The 14,095-nt window shown below is 39.1% G+C and overlaps 1 protein-coding gene across 1 annotated transcript in view; it reads left to right on the top strand.

The window, feature by feature from the left end:
- BET1 (Bet1 golgi vesicular membrane trafficking protein) overlaps positions 1-14,095 on the top strand; it is a 49,050-nt gene that overhangs the window by 11,786 nt on the left and 23,169 nt on the right. Inside the window, exons 2-3 of the mRNA XM_074367480.1 lie at positions 3,279-3,444; positions 7,413-10,214. Coding sequence (XP_074223581.1) covers positions 10,196-10,214 — 19 coding nt within the window. The 5' untranslated portion in view covers positions 3,279-3,444; positions 7,413-10,195. The remainder of the gene's footprint in view (positions 1-3,278; positions 3,445-7,412; positions 10,215-14,095) is intronic.

Genomic DNA, 14,095 nt, shown 5'->3' on the forward strand with positions numbered 1-14,095 from the left:
AAGTGAAAACTTGACAAGTTGTTTCTAAAAGTTATATGGCAATGCAAAGGGGGCATAGTTAAGACGTTCTCGAAGAAGAACATTGTAGGGGAACTTGTTTTGTTGAATGCTAAGTCTTATTATAAACCTATTTAAGAGTGTATTTATGAAACAAGGTTACAAGAATAGACCAGTGGAATAAATAGAGAGCTTACAAAAAGGCAACAGGTACAGAGGTGCTTGGTGCAGGAGAAAGAATTGGGGGAAGGGGGAAAGAACTATTTTTAATAATAATGATAATGGAAAAATTGGGTCTTCATATAGGAATAAAAATACAATTTGTTTACTATCTCATACCATCCACAAAACTAATTACAGTTAAAATAGAGATATAAATTGAATGACAAAATACTAATAGAGTGCTGGAAAGATTCAGATGTCTACTACACTGTTCCTCAAAAGCATGACCACTGAAGACGGTACATAGCCACCACCCTTAGGGTATCTCCAGATGACTTCAGGGGAACTAAAACGTAACTCTTCACTCCTCCTCCCAATCAACCATGCAGAATTCATCAAATGCCATTAAATAGTCGTAAGACAAAATTAGAGTTCTGGAAATTTTAATCTGGTGTATTTGAGGGGAGTAGACCTGAAAGCAAGGAAATTAAGAAGCCGCAGCAAGATTTGAGGTGCTTGGAACTTATATGCTGATGTTGTTAGTTTTGAAATGGAAAGAAAGAGGCAAATCCAAAAGACATTTCAACAAGGCTTGGCAGTTGGGTTGATGTTGTTGTAAAGTGGGGAAAAGTCGTATGACTCAGCAATTTTGAGGCTTAATGATATCATTAACAAAGATAGAACATCAGAAAGGCAAGCTGCTTTGGAGAGGAAATGATTGAATTTGAGCTGATGAGGGGGTATCCAAAGAGAAATGCTCAAAAGAATGGTAGGAATAAGCTACTGGAAGAAAAGAAAGGGGCCAGGCCTAGAGGGATAGACTAGGATGTCAGTAGTGTTGTGCTTAAGTACACGTGGCTGGCTGTTCGCCATCTACCCCGATTCTCTCACGTCTGTTCATTGAGATACAACTACGGTGGCATCTGCATTGGCAGATCACTGGGTTGGTTTTGGAGGGGAGGGGAAAGGATGGTGCTGGTATTAGCAGAGACTGACAGTTCTTCAGAGCGCTGCCTGTGAGTGACTCTTAAGTCACACAGACACTGAGCAAAATTTGAACCAACTCCACTCCATTATTCTATTAACATTAGAATATGTGAGATACTTTGTTTCATCAGTTCAGTTAACCCTCACCTAGTACAATATTAGTGGGATATGAAGCCTCACCTGAAGACCAACCGACTGAATTCTTTCAGTTGAGCTGAGGAAGGATACCAGTCCCCGGGTACAGAAGAAAAGCCTCTTCCTATACTCTTTTCCCAGTCTCTCCAGTCCAGGGATAAGGCACCAGATAAATATTCATGGCCATGCGTGATGGATGTCATTGGCCACTATCCCTTTAATGGATGGCACCTGTATGCAAAAAAAAAAAAGATTTAATGGGAGAAAGTTCTAAATGATCCAGATTTCAGAGCACTACTAAATCATGAATATTTATGTAACCCATTATCATTTAAAAAACACTTTTTAAAATCTTTTCAAAGCTTTCTAATTGAGGAATAAAAATGCACGCTAGCCTAGAACTAGGCATCCATGCTGCGGGCCCGGAAGTGCCGTATTAACACTTTAATACAGTTTGAGGGGCTGGGCCGTGAAGGCAGATTCTCTCTCCCCTACTCCTATGAAATCGATTTTTCTAAGTTTCTCTGTAAGACTTCTTATTTCCACATCAGTCCTTGCTAATAGTTACTGCTCAGACTACGTTTCTGACCTTGAGGCCCTATTTATAGAGAATTTTAGTCAGGGGGAAAACTTTGGCAAGAGAAGAAACGAATTCCTAGTGTCTCCCGTCTGGCAATAACAGCTTTAAAGGTGGGTGAACAATGAAACAAAGGTAACATTGACTTTATAACTGCAAAGAGTATAAATTATGACTCCATTGTTATGCCAGAAATGGTCTTCCTATATGGAAAAGAAAAAAGCAAACACTTGCTACAGAAGAAATTGAAATGAATGAAATGCCCTATTTCCTTCAAATGTGAGGATTTGACTTGATTTCTGAGTCTCTGTCACTCACGACGGGTTACTAAAGACATGTGAGGGAATGCTGACAGTCTGTGTGGAAGTCACAACTGAAACCTGACCTTCACGACAGGGCAGGGAGTGTCAAGGAACTCTGTGCTACAAACAAGATCAGGTCCTTATCCTTGCCTCCCAGAAGAAGATGGTCTTCTAACCCCAATAAAGAAAATTCAATAAAATAAACAGGAGGGAAGGTACATGGCCAAACTCACCTGGGTTAGGAGCACAAATCACTGCCCTAACAAAAGATAACTTTCACGGCCAGTGATAAAGGCCTCAGTGATGTGAGTGAGCATATAGCCCTAAACTGTTCTGTGAAATCTTTATTGCTCACCACAGAGATCAAGAGCTTTTATGCAAATGGTCATATCGCACACATGCTTTAATGTACTCATCAGTAATCTTTTCCCCTGTCCCTGTGTCCACTTAGAGAATCTGCTTTGCCCAAAGGTCTGAAATCCCTATCCCTCAGCCTCAACTGATTGGCTCGACCAGGAATGGACCTGTTACCCACGTTTGACCAGATTTTCTCTTCCAGAACACTGAGGTTGGGAAACAGTTTGCTACAGGGATCAAACTGGAAGGTCAAAGGAACATGGGGCAGAGGCTTTCATTCTGGAACAGTTATGGGAATCCCATGTTCAGAGAGAAGAGTAAAGTGGGTGAGAGATGCAGGGAGAAGACATCACATAGCCCCAGAGGGACCAAATTAGCTGCATCAAGGCTTTCCACAAAGAAGCCAGGCTCTACTCTGTGCAACTGGATTCCTTGATGTCCACCTTGAAATTCTGTCTTTCTACTTGTCCATTCCAAAGGGCAAAAAACAAAAAGCCCTGCAAAAAATGTAAAATTATGCCAGCTTTACTCATTGGTAACTTTAGTGTTCATTAAAAAAAATTACCTTTTAAAGCAGTTTGTAAATTGGATACTCTGGTTTCCAAAGTATTTCTGACCATGAAAGATTGTCAGTTCATCATAGTCAATTGCATGGGTTACTCTTAGTCTAAGTAATTCATGTGAAAGTAAATTACAAAAATCCTTTAAAAGTTGTATATGTAAAATACTTACTTAATGAAATTTTTTTTGTGTTTTGATAGTGAAATGAGTATTGGATGTGAATATTTTTGAGGTGGGATAGAGCCTCTGAAATGAAGAGATTTGAGGGCCTATGACAGTTTGGAAACTTCCCTGAAGATTTCAAGGCCCTCTCAGCTGGTGTGGTACCACAGGGAAGAATGCTGGGCCAGAAATGACATCTGAATGGTAGGTAACCCCGATTTCTACCGTACATTTGCCACAGAACTTGAGTGAGTCACTTCCTCCTAATCGTTGGTTTCTTCATCTTTGACATGAGATGGTTGGATGGACTGATACTGAAAGTCCCTTCCAGGTCTCCAGATAATTGAATTTCCATTAACTTGTTCACATATTCTGGGGAAATTTTGCTGGTTTTTAAGTTATTTGCCCCAAAGCAGTAGGTCCTAGACTCTACTTCCACCTTGCTCACTATCTCTGTGAGAAGAATGTGACTCTTGGGATAAAGAAAATTTAGGCCTGTTTCACTGGATATAATGATTAATGAGCAGTTTTTTTTTGCAGAGTTCCTTTTTTTTTTAATTGAAGTAGAGTTGATTTACAATGTTGTGTTAGTTTCTGGTGTACAGCATAGTGATTCAGTCATACATATATATTTTCTTTTTCATATTCTTCTTCATTATAGGTTATTACAAGATATTGAATATAGTTCCCTGTACTGTATGTAGGACCTTGCTGTTTATCTATTTTATATATAATAGTGTGTATCTGCTGTGATTAATGAGCTTTGATGATTCCTGTAGACCTGCATATCCAAATAAACTTTCTTTTCTGTGCACACCTTCCAAACTGTACACCTTGATCCTCACACTGAGAAAACACACACACAAATCTCCTGTATCACACCTGCTTCTCTTTGTAGGTTCTCTCTCTCTCTCTCTGTATCTCTTGAAATCTTATTTTAACTCAGTACTCATATCCCCAGAAGAAACGCTGCAGACCTCCAATTATGTCCCAGTTGTGAAACCCTTAGTCTTCCTTCTTTATTATGACCGATAATTTCTTTGCATCAAGGCTTTATTTAATTAATTTTAATGTTTTCTTCTGGGATAATTGTTCCATTGTGGTTCTTCAAGTCAAATCATAGTGTCTCCAAAAACGTCCTGTGAGAAACGACACAGGCACTTGTGTCCTGAGGGGCTGGCCCCATGCTGAAAGAAGAGTGGTAGACATGAAGCTGCTTCAGGACTGAAGCACTTACTTCCCTACGAGCCGTCCGCCATCAGCCCTCTGGGGAAATTGCCTTCAGTTTTCTAGTCTGAGGTCAAACCCACTCCCCAAGGCAGCCCGTATCTAATTAATCATCATCAGGGATAACTTTAAAGAGTCAGGTCAGTTCCAGTGCTCACTGTGTCCCCAGGATGACTGCATCACAGCTCAGCTTTTTCTCCCTCTGCTCAGTTCAACCTCCTCCCTTCATCCAGGGTAGCCCATCCCAGCAGCGCTGTCCAGAGAACTTCCTGCTGGCTCACCCCCAGCTTGGAGGTGGCTTCCCAGGGAACCTAACCAGGAGTGTGTTACAGATTGAGACATCGTTTGACATCTGTTGTCGAACAGATTGGAGAAAGCGGAAAAAACCATGGTTTTAATTATGGGAGCGATGACAGGCAAGGACAGTCTTTCAATTTACAACATTCAGATCACCGTTTTATTGACAACCAGCTCTACACATCGCTGTCATCCAGCATTTGTCTGGTACAATCTGCTGATTTCTTCAAGACAGTTCCAGTAATATTATGTCCCTAGGCTGATTTAATTGGTCTGAGGTGAGACCCAAGCCTTACTAATTTTTTTCTTTTTTTTTTTTCTAAACTTTTGCATTGTTTATTTTGTACTCCATATAGACATAAGAAGCAGCTTAATCCTGGATTTCCTTTTAGTCAACTTTTTATCATAGCATAAATATACATACAAAATGTACACAAATGATAGGTGGACAGCTTAATGACTTCACAAGATTAATACTCTATGTAATGTGCTGAAAATAGACATGCAGTACATTCATTACCAGTGTCCCAGAAGCTCCTTCTGCCACCTCCTAGTCATTCTAAAAGCAGCCTATTTCCTGACTCTTGACATCTAAGTTAGTTTTGCCTGTCTTTGAACTTTATATCAATGAAATCATATGTTCCAAATGCATTTGTTTCCATCTAGTTTCTTTCACTGAGTATTATATTTGTGAGATTCATCTCTGCTGTTGTATGCTCTATGAGGTTTTTTACTCATTCCATGGAATTCTAAAGTACACATTTACTATAGTTTATTTATCCATTTTTTTCTGTCAGTGGACAACTACACTGTTTCTGGTTTGTAGCTTTTATGCATAGTACAATTATGACCATTCTTTTGTGTATGTCTATACACCTTTCTGTTAGTATATGCCTAGGAACAGAAGTGCTGGTTCATGGGCACATGTGTATATTTCAGCTTCAGTAGGTATTGTGAAACAGTACCAAGGTGGTCATACCAATTTACACAGCCATCAGCAGCATTGGGAGTTTTGGTCGCTCCACACCTCCATCAACACTTGGCTAGATGTATATCGAAGCTGAGATCTGTTGATATGATGATGTACAATAAAGCAAATCAAGAAGAAGTCAGTATAAATCAGATACAGGAAATAAGTCACCAAAAGCACAAATACCAGACTTGATTTGATCCTCCTGGAATGTGGATGTCAAACAACAATGATTCTTGGTACAATAATTAAATCATTTTAATGCTATCTAGTGCTCTGAAACCATTAAATTCACTCTGTAGGAATAAAAAGACCCAAATATTGAACATATACAAATTTTACCATCTCAGATAACTGTGAGATTTAACAGGCAAGGTGACAAATTGGATCTTTGGGTCTCTGGCTGCAAAGTATTTCTGTGTAAATAAACTAAGGCAAACTGAGATAAGACAACTTGGATACATCTGTGATATAGTCTTGGCCCAATTCTAGAAATCAAGAGTGGTAAGACCATTGTGGGTAATGAAGCCAAAAAATTAGGTGAAGGTCTCCTACATAAAAACAGATAACATATTTCATTGCCTGAAAAACTCGTTAAAATGTTTTGTCTCTCATATATACATAACTAATATGCACTATTGGGAAAAAACAAGTCAGTGAGTGGAGTAATAAAATACCATCTGTCCAACTGTCTAACTCTGCTGTGCAAATACAACTAAGTTGTGTTTCATTTCTCCTTTATACGGGATGTATCAATAGGTAATTTTGATACATCTTGAATAATAAATGCTATTAAAACAAAGTGACTATCAACTTGACTAAAGCAGTCTTGATTGAGAGGTAATCCAGAGCCTTTTAAAACATACAACACCAATATTTTCTAAACAGTGGAAATTAACCCTATTATCTTTAAAATGATGTTTTAGAAGTGTCAAAGATGTCTCTAAAATTGGAATATTAAAAGGCAGCCTATGCAAAGTACCCATTTTGAAATTTTGCTCTCCTCTGGGTCCAGATATTCAGAAAAAAAAAAAAATCAAAGCTCCCGATTAACTGACATTAAGGAAGGAGTCATTTCCCAGAATGAGGTCTTAGAAATACATCAAAATTGCCAGAAGAATGAAACATCTTGGAATGAAACACAAGAAAAAGCTTCATTCCTGAAATCACACCCTATCATGCAGGTTTTCTGGGATCAAGCCCGCCTTGAGAAAATTTTTTCTACTGCCTGTACATGCCAAGTCACAAGAGTTTCACTCATCTATGGTTCATTAACCACTTACTGAGACAGAAACCAGCTGTGTGGTGGTTTGGGAGAACAGTGCAACCTAAAACCTCTTTCCTTCCTTCTTTCCTTTTGCTTAGGCCATCACATGCATACTCTATTTTCTTGTTTCCCTATTACTTTCACTGCTCAGTTATTTCACCTTGATCAGTCTCTCCCCGTGGATATATTTGTCCTCTCTATTCACTCACTCTCTTCATTTTCCTCTACCAAGTATGTCCCCATTACCTTGGAAGATTTCTCCCTGCAGACTAGGACCAGGTTCTCTGGTGTGCAGTCTTTGCAGATGCATAGGACTCTTGGCTAGAAGAACACCATGTTTGGCTTAATGCTCTGTGGTCACTGTCTTGACATTCTTTATTTTATCTTTGAATTTGTGTTTTGTAAATGAAGTCTAGTGGAACTGTGGAGCATCCATATGAGTAGAGGAGATGTGTGCAGTCTGCATGTTTATCGTTCCCTGCCACCTCATTCCCATGCAACATCTGCGATGCCCCACGAGCACAGAATTCCAGTGGACTCAATGCATGGAAGTTCAGCAAAACTCAAAGTGAGTACAAGGTAAGTGTATTCAGTCTGCAATTGAGTAAGTGTGGGCTCTGAAAGACCACATGTTCTTGAACTAGAACTCCTTTTGCCAAAAAAAGAAAACATCCAAGGAATCTTATCATGCTCTTTTTTGTATTAGCCAGTTATATGAAAATTGATGACATCTAAGGAAGGGAAAAATAGGGCAACCCAAAATTCCTTTTCTTTTCAGTTCCCCCTAACTTATCAGTAAGCTGAAGGTAAAGTGTTGATACAGTGCATATCAAGATGCTGAATAAAAACAGTTGAGTTAACTTTGTGCCATTTCCACAAAAATACTCATTTATGAACTATGAAATTTGAATTGTGTAATTTTGGCGATTTCCCATATGAGTTAAATGTTTGCTTTTAAAATTGTGTCACTGCACAATCTGAAGAGTGAAATTCATGCTAATAATTAAATTTTTTTTTTTTTTTTACTTAGAAGGACATTAAATAGCAAATAAAACACCATGACAAGTTGATGGGGAGAGATCATGACAAAAGAAAAAACTTTATTTTCTACTACCTTCAGTTGCACTTTTTTTCCTGCTTTTCAAATGAGGAGTGTTGCATTTTCATTTTGCAATGGGTTCCATAGCTCACACAGCTGGCTCTGCTGAAGTCTCTTCAGCTGGAATTGTGTGCCTCATTTTTACTAATTATAAGAATATTATTAATCTTTGTTAGGTAAGAAGAGTTAGGGATTTAAATTTTAAAAAGAAAAGAAAAATAGAAAATGATAAAAATGAATTCCCTCTAGTCTCTATGTCAGTTGTGGGCACATCAGATAATTATTTTTCTATGCATTAAATCCATCTTTCCACCTCATTTTTGAATGCAAAATCTTCTCGGATGAGATCATCCTTATTTGAGACTGGCAATGGAAGTAATAAACAACTGTTTGGATTTTTATTTTAATTTTTTTTCCTTTTTCAGTTTTTATTAGGTAGAATTATTACAATCCAACTGCACATACACATTATATTGCATGTAAATGCATACATACTGTATACTGCACATTTTTTTTAGTTTATATGTATGTACTGATTATTGTTTCTAAGAACAGATTAGAGCTTTAGCTTTTTAAACTTACACTCTGGATTTTTAGCTCATAAGCTCAATATAAACCAGCTTTGCCTGTCTTGAGTTATATTCTTGGTACCCTTTATTACTTTATTTTTTTTCCTTTAAGTTATATTTTATTATTATATTTCCTTACCATGTAAGGAAAGAAGATTATAAGAGGGTAACTACTTTTGTAATTTAAATGGTTTGTTTTGGTAAAATTAACATTAGATTTAAAAAACTACAATTATATGAGGAAGCCTTCCTTAAGGAAGATGATTTTTCCAATTATAGAACATGTGTACTTTTTACAAAAGAAGGGACTGTCACAGATTGTAAGTTAAAAAGGGAATCCTTGGCATCATTTCTCTTACTGAACCTTCAGTGTTTATTTGCAATAATTGCCTCTGATACAATCTTCACTTAATTCCAATGTTTTTAGAGAGGGTGGTTTATTTTTATGAAGAGTGTTTTCCTCTCAAAACGCCATTGGATTTAATTTATTTCCCAGGTTAATAGCTTTTATTAAAAAACTTTTTGTGTGTGTATTTTACAAAAACAACCTTAGGGCAGAGATTTATTCTGTTGCTACTATAGTCAGTTTCATATTGGGAAACTATGAGGAAACACTAAATGACCGGAGAGAGTATTTTCAGAAATCTCTAGTATGGAGATTATCCCTAACTGCAAACACCCAGAGGTTTTTGAGCTCTACTAGGTATCAGATTTTTTTTTAAGTTATTTCATTTAGTCCTCACGATAATCCTGTGAGATAAAATGAAATTCTAGGACTAACCCCGATTCCAGTACCACTCCACCCCATCCAACAAATTTTTCAACTTTTAAATTCACATTACTATACGTAAACAGCATTTCGGTATCCTTCGTGTAAGTTAAAAAAGGTCTAAGTGGGAGGGACCTTATGGGTTCCTTCTGTCCCTTAACAACTAATAGCCATTGTTCTCTCTAGAAATGCTACCAATCCAGTAACAGGGAACTAAATCTTCAGTCTCAGAAGATATATGTGTGAGATCAGAAATTTTATCCAAGTTTTTTTTACTTTCCCTGAACTAACTCGAGGTGAGAGGAAGTGAGAGGCGGAATCGGGAAAGAGAAGTTAGTCATCCTCCCTAGGTCTGGGAAGGGCAGTTCTACTGGGTTAAATTCGGGGTCGGACAACTGAGAGCAAGCCCCAGGGGGCGTAGCCCCAGACCCGAAGTCACACGCGGCAGTCCACGCTCCTCTCCCGGAAGCCCCGCCAGCTCCTGGAGCCAGGCTCACACCACGCCCCTGCCAGGCTCCCGGCCTCAGCCTGGTACTACATTTCCCAGAATGCCATTCAAGCCGCCTCGCAGAGCGCCGATAAGCGCCTTGAGTGACGCCATCAACCAGCGCGATGTTTAGACGCCACTGATGTCGTGGCGTTTCGCGGGAAGAAGTTGGTGTTTCGCCGGGCCCTGGAACTAGGACGCGGTCCGGGTGGCCTCTGGCCCTTTGCTACCCACTGCTCCGCTTGCCTGTTCTCCCGCTCCTCTAGCAGGATGAGGCGTACAGGCCTGGGTAAGAAGAGGGCAGAGATTCGAATTTCGGGGGCCCTAGAACTGGGGGTGCTGGGCGCGGGGACGGGGGAGGAAATCAGACCGGTCTCACGTTAATGAAATCTGAGCCAGAAAGCGGGGTGTATGGAGGTGTCTTAGGAGGCGGTGCCAAGTGGAAACACATTTGTCCCAGATCCTGGGGGTTTCCTTAAGTTTGGTTCAGTCCCAAGTTTGTAAGCCTAGTGGAGGAGGGGAGGATACGTACAGGTGCCAATTTAGTAGTCGAGTTTGTTAGTATAGTTGACTGAGCATGATGGTGGAACTGCCGAGTTTCCCAAAGTCCGTCTTCGGTTTCTCTTTACTAGACCTGGACGTTAGTTTCTTCAGGAGTGAAATTTAAAGAGTGAGTGTTTCATGTGAAGCACACTAATAATAATCTTACTAGTCTGATAACAGCGAATTACAAAGGTAAACGTACTTGTCATTACTGTTACAGGCCTTGGTATGTAATATCGGGGCCAAAGGCCATTTTACTCAGAACCTTTCTTATCTGAGCCTTTTTTCACTTTTAAGGCAGTAGAATGTGGTAATGCTTGGTGATTTAGCTTTTGTTCTTGACCTTTTGGCATAGTAAGCAGGTTCGACAAGCAGCAAGACTAAATTAGGCACAGGCACTTCTAATGGGCTGTTATAACAGCCCTTAAAACAGCATTTTTTGGTTCTGAAGCTATTAAGAGACAGTGGCGGGGAGGGAACCCTGCTAAATCAATATACCTGAGAAAATATATGAAATGCTTGAAAAAAGTTACCTTTTTCAGTTCTTATAGTAAGATGGAAAAAAAAAGTTTTTCAAAAGTTTCAGGTGTTTAAAATGAATGAAAATTGCCAGTAACTCTAGGCACATACATTGATGGGTAGATTGCAATATGAGAAACAGCTTTTGAAAAATGTAGTTTTTATGAATACTTGGATCATAGAAGGAAAGTTGGCCAAGTAAATTGTGGAGAAAAAAGAACACATTTTGAGCAAGTTGAGTTTTATATGCTGAAATGTTTTTCCTTTTTATCAATACTAATGACAACAAACATTTACTGTGTACTTGTGTAAGGTCTAGGTATACAGTCGTCCATGGCCCTGTTGGTGCTCCCCAAAGCTTCCAGTCTCGTTGAGGAGTAGGAGCATGTACAAGTGGTAGCTAGACATCCAAATACCAGATAAGTTGCTACAAGCAGGGAACGTCTCAGGGGTTTCTGAGACAGAGCACTCGGTACTCTGTGGAGAGTTGGTAACTTGAACTAAAACTTGAATAATGAAGAGTAGGAGAGGTAAATTCCAGTTGGAGGGATGACCCTGTCCGCCAACAACAACAATAACAACAAAAACAGTTGTAGGACTAGAATCTAGAATTATGAATGATGTGCTTAAGGGATTATGATTAAGCCAGTTTGGTTGAAGTGGGAGACATGGAACCAAACCACATTGTGGAGACCTTTGAGTGCCAGGCCAAGCAGCGTGAGTGTCATCAGGAGGTCCTTGGGCCCCTCTGAATGTTTTTGTGCAGCAGTGTGCCGTGATAGATTGCAGGAAGGGGCCTCAAGAAGTGGTGGTTCTCAGCTGACTGTACATTACAATCACCTGGAAGCCTTTAAGGCAATTGATACCCGGGCCCCAGTCCTGACTAATTAAATTCTCTAGGATTGAGTTTGTGCTTGTTTTTTAAGCTCTTCTGTAGTGGAGAGGAAAGGTGATTACTTAAGTGGCTGCTGCTGCAATTTACCTTGGTATGATGTGACATGATGTGACAAGGGCTTTATTCCCTTGCCTTTTATTTTATTTTTTTAAGTATCAGTATATATTGACCTGGAATTTTAAACTTGGAATTGTGAATCCAATAGTTGTTCATGTAGAGAAGCTTCCACTTTTCACACGACTCTAAATGATCTGGTTCAAGTATTGATAGAAACTATCCAGAAGTAGCATTTGTCTTATGGACCAGGGCTGAGGATCATCTTTGGCACTCATTAGCTTTCCCACAGCTCTTCATAGCAGTAAGTCACACAAATAGAAGTGGCTAGGTTTGGAATAACAACTCCTATTATTTTATTTATTTGTGTATTTATTTACTATTGGAGGTGGATGATGGTGTGAGGGAAAATTGTCTATTCTCTATTAAATAGAAGAAATGTGCATTGAAAGATTTCGGGGCAATGAGTTAAATTAGAATTCCACTTTTAATACATGGAACAGTATGGAAGAACTCTAGAAATTAAAACAGGCCCAAAATAATAATAATAAAGGAAATAAAACAAATAGGCATTAATTTGAAAATGAAGTCCTTGGTGAAGTTGTCAGGTGATTCAAATCAGCCAGTCAGTATGACTTAATTGGACAAGTGCTATATATGCAGAACCTTAGTCACATCAAACATGAGGACATTTTTCTTTTAAGGATTTTGTTACTTATTAGAGTTTGTACAGAGAATCACTGATTAATACAGTGAGAATGCATTCTTTAAATGATTATTTTAATTGTGAAGTGAAGGAAAATATGTCTAGTGACATGAGTCCTTTTCTAAAAGCACATTTCGAGAGCTTTGTGGATAGTGTGTCAGCAGTTGAGGGAAAATTTGAGGAATGTGACTCTCCTCAGGAACATACTTGTTGAACATCTTGTTGTGGTTTTTGTGGTGGTGGAGATTGTCTGGTACATGTAAAGTACTCATTAGGTACAGAGGGATCTAGAAAAGGATGAGACACTGCCTCTGCCCTCAGAGACGCTTATGAGTCCATTATTGACAAAGACAGGCACATTCAAAGTTGAATAACAGTAAATTCAGTTTCTGTTCATTAATAACTCATTTACAGGTATTTATTGAGTGTGCCTTACTGTGTGTATGTGTATGTTTCTGGGGGATATATAGCCATGAGCAGAATTTAGTTTTTGCCCTTTGAGTACAGTCTAGTGTGATATTAGTGTTATGTATAGTCACAGCTATAAGAATTCAAAGGTGAGAGTTTTACTTTTTAGAGAAAGTGAGACTTGTGCTGTGCCTTGAAAGGGCTTCAATTTCACCCTCCTTCAATAACCAGTGCTGCCTGCTACTTCCTGTCCTTCCATCTCTTACTGTCACTGCCATCCATCCATCTTTTGAGTTTATGGAGACACTAGTTTCTGCATCATCCCTTTCCTCTATATTCTCAGGTTTCTGTTGACACTACTTCAATCCTTGTCCAGTCTAGTACCCACATTCCACATCTTCACCCATTCTTTTGGCAAGGAATCTGAATGTCTTGGGGCTCTGTTCTTCAGCAGCCCCAAAGCTGTAGACCTCCAACTCTCGATGAATCAGTCCAACCATCCAGCTTCTGGACTAACTCAAGCTCATAAGTTCTTCTGCAGAAAAATCATGCATCTGGGAGAAAAATCACTCTACAGCATATTGCCTCAGCCAGGATTGTTTTATTCCTGTAGTAATCTTGTGTAGTCCTAGTCACTTTCCTCCGTTGTTCTCTTTACTGTTTTTTTTTCCCCCCAAATGACCACCATTCTTCAAAGACAGGCTTTTCTTTTAATGAGAAAATTGATAGTGTCAGTTGTTTTTTAAAAATTGCAATTAGATAACACCCTCAACTATGCTTTCCTCTCAGTCCTCCAGCATGTCAGCATTCACTGTTGAAAGCTCACTCCACCTGTTGGATTGCCTGATGAGTATCAAGTACCATATTGGGCAGTGGCTAGGACTATATTCCTGTATTCTCAATGCTGTGCCCTAGAAGATGAGCTCCAAAAAGTAGCACCTAGAAAGAACAATGAATGGATCTGATGCATGATAGCTTCTCAAATACTTATTGAAGAATGAATGAATCGCCCTCTTAAGTCTCAGCTAATAGTCTCCATGAGTTA

The sequence above is a fragment of the Camelus bactrianus genome, chromosome 7 (genome assembly GCF_048773025.1).
Source record: "Camelus bactrianus isolate YW-2024 breed Bactrian camel chromosome 7, ASM4877302v1, whole genome shotgun sequence".
NCBI classification, from domain to species: domain Eukaryota; kingdom Metazoa; phylum Chordata; class Mammalia; order Artiodactyla; family Camelidae; genus Camelus; species Camelus bactrianus.